At 51.4% G+C, this 6,000-nt stretch overlaps 1 protein-coding gene across 2 annotated transcripts; it reads left to right on the top strand.

The window, feature by feature from the left end:
- Nucleotides 1-328: 328 nt before the first annotated feature.
- TREM2 (triggering receptor expressed on myeloid cells 2) lies at nt 329-5,764 on the top strand. 2 transcript variants are annotated; one of them, XM_064732971.1, is made up of 4 exons: nt 329-489; nt 3,033-3,371; nt 4,815-4,872; nt 4,992-5,764. In XM_064732971.1, exons 1-4 carry the CDS (start codon nt 450-452, stop codon nt 5,203-5,205), a joined length of 651 nt encoding a protein of 216 aa, XP_064589041.1. In that variant the 5' UTR covers nt 329-449; the 3' UTR covers nt 5,206-5,764. The 2 variants fall into 2 exon arrangements, with proteins under 2 accessions (XP_064589041.1, XP_064589042.1); XM_064732972.1 differs by having other exon boundaries at nt 435-489; nt 4,818-4,872.
- Nucleotides 5,765-6,000: the final 236 nt, after the last annotated feature.

Genomic DNA, 6,000 nt, shown 5'->3' with positions numbered 1-6,000 from the left:
CCCAGAGCAGCTGTGGCTGCCCATGGATCCCTGGCAGTGCCCAAGGCCAGGTTGGATGGGGCTTGGAGCAACCTGGAATGGTGGAAGGTGTCCCTGCCATGGCTGGGGTGGAGCTGGATGAGTTTTAAGGTCCTTCCAACCCAAACCATTCCATAATTCCATGAAATCCTGCTCTGGTGGGAGCAGACACCCAGCCTGTGGCCCCAGCCCGCCACGTGCTGCTCCCTCCCAGTGCTGATGCCTGAATTTTCAGCCCACGAGGGCAATGCCTGTTCCTGGAGCATTGCTCAATGTGCAGGATGAAGAGGATGCCAAGTTCCTGTGCTCCTTCCTTCCGTCACAGCGAGCAGGGGGAGAGGAGCTGGCCCTGGGCTGAGCCAGCTCGCTCCTCTCCTGCTCCTCTCCTGCTCCTCTCCTGCTCCTCTCCTGCTCCTCCTCTGCTCAGCCCCATGGAGAAGCTCCTGAACCTCACCTTGCTCTTGCTGTCAGGTAAGATCCCCACGTGGTTTTGGGGTCAGGTAAAGGGGGAAGGATTAAGGCAAAGCTTTGGCTCTGTCTGAAGGCTCCATCCTCACTTTTCCCTTTATTTAGCAAAGCACCTATCAAAGGGTGATCCCAGAGCTCCCAGGTTTCCTCACAGGGATCCTTTTGAGTCAGAACGGGAACCGCTGATGAGAGAAGTCCTGTGTGCAACGTGAAATTGCAAAATTCTGGGTTGTTTGCATGAGCAAATGGGATTTACATAGATGCAAATGGTCACAGGTGGGGCTCAGGGGCAGGGAAATGAAACCCAGTGAAGGGCACAGCTCTGAAATCCCACACACCTGGGGTTTCCAGCTTGGAAAGGAATGAAATGAGGTGCAGGGCACAGCTGGGGCTCTCTGCAGCATTTTGGGGAGCCCAGATCTCACAGCAGAGCAGGGAAAGGCAACAGACTCAGGCTGAGGAAGCACAGGAACCTGTCCCAAAAATTGGGGTGAGTTTGGGAAAAGTTCACTGTGCTTTGCACCCAAGAAAAGAGGAGGAGCATCAATAGTTTATGATCTGTCAGCAGAATTGGTTGAAAAGAGAATGACACAACATTTTCCAGGGAATCTGTCAGTGATTCTGTTTGAGAGATGTTTTGCAGTGCTGTGGGAATTCTGGGGCTGGGGGAAGGAAGGGGAAATGGGAGAAGCAGTTAAAGAGTTTTGAAGGGATTGAACAGGACTGGGCTGGATATTCCATGATGTAAACTCTGACTGGATCAACACATCAGGATAAAGCTCTGTAGGTGTTGGATTGCAGAGATCCATTTTAGGTCTTCTTCCAGTCAAGCTGAAAGAACTTCATAGTTTTCAGTTTACAATTCACTTACAATTGTTGAAATTATTGTAAGAAGTGTTATTAAAAGGCTCAGCCAGCACAAAGTCCTCACAAGAGCCTATTTTTAAATTTACTTCTGTTTTATCATTACTGATGATCTCACAGAAGCATTTTTGCCTGTGAGGTTTTTTTCACTAGAAATAGATTTCCACAAATACCACACTGCACTTCTCTCTGGAAGTATGAATAGCTCAGACTGTCCCCTCTGCCTGTCACAAAGAGGAATGGAAATTAGAAATAAGGAACCCAGACAATTAAAAAAAAAACCTCAAGCAGACAAAACCCAGTTGTCAACATGGTTAAAATTAGTAAGGTATTAAAAGATAGGGTGGAAAAAAAAGTTAAACTGGATTTGATAAGTGGGATTCAGAAGGAACCAGTGAGCAGGACACTGGTTTGGGGGTGTCACTGGGACAAATTCCAGAATATCTGAGCCAAGATCTGAGCACAGTGGGTTGGTCATGGGGAAAGGGGATGGGTGACATCCTACAGGTGACAACGCTGAGGGTGACAGCCCTGTGGGTGACAGTCTCATAAGTGACAGTCCTTCAGGTGACAGCCAATGGGTGACAGCCCTACAGAGACATACCTACAGGTGACAGCCCTGCAAGTGACACTCCTAGAGGTGCTAACCCCACAGGTGGCATTCCGCAGGTGACACTCGTAAAGGAGTGTAACCCCACAGGTGACAGCCTACGGTGACAGCCCCATAGTGACGCCCTACGGTGACAGTCTTACAGGTGACAGCCTAGGGTGACAGTCTTACAGGTGACTCCTCATAGGTGACGTCTCTATGGGTGACAGCCCTGCAAGTGACACTCCTAGAGGTGCTAACCCCACAGGTGACACTCCTACAGGTGACAGCACTACAGGTGATGCCCTATGGGTGACAGTTCACAAGTGACACCCATAGTGACATCCCTACAGGTGACATCCATAGTGACATCCCTGTGGCTGACAGTCCTACAGGTGATGCCCTATGGGTGACAGCCCCATAGGTGACATCTCTACAGGTGACATCCCTATGGGTGTCATCACTAGAGGATGAAAAGGATGTTCAACATCTCCACAATGAGGGATAGACCTGGAAGAACCTTGGCTCACCTGTCCCTCCGTCTCTCTGTCCCTCCATCCCTCCATCCCTCCATCCTCGCCTCCATCTCTCATCCTCTTTCTCCGTCTCTCCATCTCTCCGTCTCTCCATCTCTCCATCCTCTGTCTCTCCGCTCTCGTCTCTCATCTCTCCATCTCTCCATCCCTCTGTCCCTCCATCCTTCCATCCCCGTCCCTTGCCTCCATCTCTCTGTCCTCCACTCCATCCCTCTGTCCTCCATCCTCTGTCTCTCCGTCCCTCCATCCCTCCGTATTTCCGTCCCTCCATCCTCCGTCCTCCACCCCTCTGTTCCTCCTCCATCCTCCATCGCTGCATCCCTCCATCCCTCCGTGTTTCGTCCCTCCGTCCCTCTGTCCCTCCATCTCTCCATCCCTCCGTCCCTCTGTCCCTCCATCCCTCCATCTCTCCATCTCTCCATCCCTCTGTCCCTCTGTCCCTCCGTCCCTCCATCCCTCTATCCCTCTGTCCCTCTGTCCCTCCATCCCTCTGTCCCTCCATCCCTCCATCCCTCCATCCCTCCATCCCTCCATCCCTCCGTCCCTCTGTCCCGCAGCATCCTGCGCTGCCGAGAACATCACCGTGGTGGCCGTGGAGGGCGACACCATTTCCATCAACTGCTCGTACGACGCGCGGCAGTGGTGGCGGGACAAGAGCTGGTGCCGCCAGCTGGGGCAGGGGCGCTGCCAGCCCGTGGCGAGCGCGCCGCCCGCCTGGCTGCCCCTGCCCAGGCCCAGCCGGGGCGGCACCTCCATCAGGGACGACGCCCGCGCCGGGCTGCTCACCGTCACCATGCGGGGCCTGCGCCGGCGCGACGCGGGGCTCTACCAGTGCCAGACGGGGTTCCTGGGCCACACGCGGAGCCTCAGGAGGGTGCAGGTGGAGGTGCTGGCAGGTACGTGATGGGGGCTCCGAGTTTGGAGGGTTCCTCATGGAATTTCAGGGGTTCCTCATGGAATTTCAGGGGTTCCTCATGGAATTTCGCGCTTTCCCATTTCAGTTTCATAGGTTCCTCTTGGACTTTCAGGGGTTCCTCATGGAATTTCAGGGGTTCCTCTTGGACTTTCACGGGTTCCTCATGGAATTTCAGGGGTTCCTCATGGAATTTCACGGGTTCCTCATGGAATTTCACAGGTTCCTCATGGAATTTCATGTTTTCCCATTTCAGTTTCATAGGTTCCTCTTGGACTTTCACGGGTTCCTCATGGAATTTCAGGGTTCCTCATGGAATTTTGTGCTTTCCTATTTCAGTTTCATGGGTTCCTCTTGGACTTTCACGGGTTCCTCTTGGACTTTCACGGGTTCCTCATGGAATTTCAGGGGTTCCTCATGGAATTTCACAGGTTCCTCATGGAATTTTGTGCTTTCCTATTTCAGTTTCATAGGTTCCTCTTGGACTTTCACGGGTTCCTCATGGAATTTCACGGGTTCCTCATGGAATTTCACAGGTTCCTCATGGAATTTCGCGCTTTCCCATTTCAGTTTCATGGGTTCCTCTTGGACTTTCACGGGTTCCTCATGGAATTTCACGGGTTCCTCATGGAATTTCACAGGTTCCTCATGGAACTTCGCGCTTTCCTATTTCAGTTTCGTGGGTGCTTATTAGAATTTCACATGTTCCTACTGGGATCTCACAGGTTCCTCATGGAATTTCACACTTTCCTATTTTAATTTCATGGGTTCCTCTTGGACTTTCACAGGTTTCTACTGGAATCTCATGTGTCCCTACTGGAATTTCACAGGTTCCTATTGGGATTTCACGTGTCCTTATTGGAATTTCACGTGTTCCTATTGGAATTTCATGGGTTCTTACTGGAATTTCACATTTTCCTACTGGAATTTTACGTGTTCCTATTGGAATTTTATGGGTTCCTGTTGGAATTTCATAGGTTCCTACTGGAATTTCACGTGTTCCTATTGGAATTTCACGTGTCTCTACTGGAATTTCATGAGTTCCTACTGGAATTTCATGGGTTCCTACTGGAATTTCACAGGTTCCTACTGGAATTTCACGTGTTCCTATTGGAATTTTATGGGTTCCTGTTGGAATTTCACAGGTTCCTACTGGAATTTCACAGGTTCCTATTGGTATTTCATGGGTGTCTGCAGCTGCCAAGGGCCCACTTGAGTCAACGTTTACTTTTGTCTCGCTCTAAGGAGGTTCTGTGTTTCATGGGCCTCTCTTTATTCCTGATTTACAGCAGCATGGCCTCGCTGTTAGAGGGTATCTGAAACATCACCTCCTTATTGCTCCCAGGGCCCCATCTCACCTGGGTTCCCTGCCCAGCTGAACATCACCCAGAAACATCTGCAGACTAAACTGTTGTGTTTCCATCAGCAGCTGACCTGGTGACCCACGTGCCAGAGGAGCCCAGAGCTGTGCAGAGCATCTCCAGGTGAGCCCAAAACTCCTCGTGCTGAGATCTCTCATCTTCCTGGGACTAAGGCAGCACCACAAGAGATTTTTTCAAGGTTGGACCATCCCCTTCATGGCTGTGTTTCTGGTTCCCCACAGGTCCCCTCCTGACGTGGATTTCACTGTTTTCTACATCCTGGCTGGATTCCTGGTGGCCAAGTTCATGGTGGCTGTGCTGGTCGGTGCTGTTGCCCTCAGCAAGAGGAGCAGGGAGAGAGGGCAGAGCCCAGAACTGGGTGAGCAGCAGGAGCTCCCAGTCCCTGCTGACCTTGGACATGATGGAATCGGCCTCTCCTGGGAGAGCTCTGCGTGAGCCAAGCCAAGGGAATCCATGGAAAAGGCAAATCCATGGAAAAGGCAAATCCATGGAAAAGGCAAATCCATGGAAAAGGCCACCTGCCACAAGGAAAGGACCACTACTAAGCACAGGTCTGGAAGAACCTGTCACTCTGGAGAGGTTCCCATCTTCTTCATCACCTCTTCCCCTTGGTGTCTCATCCCCAGGCAGTTATTCCAGACCTCATTCCCAGGACCATTCCATCATGCTCTGAACTGACACCCATCAGCTTCCTGTCATCTTAGGTGACAAATTCTGTCTTTCCAAGGGGAGGAAGAGCAGCTTCCAAAAGCTGCTTTGGACAGTGGGGATGGTTGGAGAAAACCCCTGTTGGAAAGGGGTGAGGAGCTGCAGGACACACCAGGACAGGGATGGGGTCTCCTTGCACCTCTGAGGCAGCTTCTCCTCTCTGAAGGGACTTTGTGAACACAGGAATTGTCTCTCTCTTGTTCTCCCTGTGTTTTCTCCCAGGCTCCCATGGGCACTCACGTTTCTTTTTCCCTGCAAAACTGAATAAAACCCAGCTGATTCTCTGGCTTGGTGTGGATTCCTGCAGGACAGCAGGTGACAGAACAGAGGTGACGCTTGGGACACCCTGGAGTGTTCAGAACATCCAGGAACACTCAGAGCCTGCAGGACAGGCTGGAACATCCAGAGCCAGCAGAAACAGCAGCTCAGAGCCCAACCTCTCATTGCCCACAGAAGCAATGACTGAAATTTGCTTAATTACACTTTTGGGTTCTCATTTTTAGAATAGTTCTGTGTTTTGTC

This window comes from Zonotrichia leucophrys, chromosome 26 (assembly GCF_028769735.1).
Source record: "Zonotrichia leucophrys gambelii isolate GWCS_2022_RI chromosome 26, RI_Zleu_2.0, whole genome shotgun sequence".
In the NCBI taxonomy this organism is placed as follows: domain Eukaryota; kingdom Metazoa; phylum Chordata; class Aves; order Passeriformes; family Passerellidae; genus Zonotrichia; species Zonotrichia leucophrys.
The sequence above is the reverse complement of the archived record's forward strand: the minus strand, read 5'-3'. Positions and strand labels throughout refer to the sequence as shown.

What these genes read in the sequence shown, in the direction of transcription:
- TREM2 (XM_064732971.1), top strand. Translation starts at nt 450, where the DNA reads ATGGAGAAGCTCCTGAACCTCACCTTGCTCTTGCTGTCAG. An exon ending in CACCTTGCTCTTGCTGTCAG is followed by an intron (nt 490 to 3,032) that starts GTAAGATCCCCA and finishes TCTGTCCCGCAG; the next exon opens with CATCCTGCGCTGCCGAGAAC. An exon ending in GCAGGTGGAGGTGCTGGCAG is followed by an intron (nt 3,372 to 4,814) that starts GTACGTGATGGG and finishes TGTTTCCATCAG; the next exon opens with CAGCTGACCTGGTGACCCAC.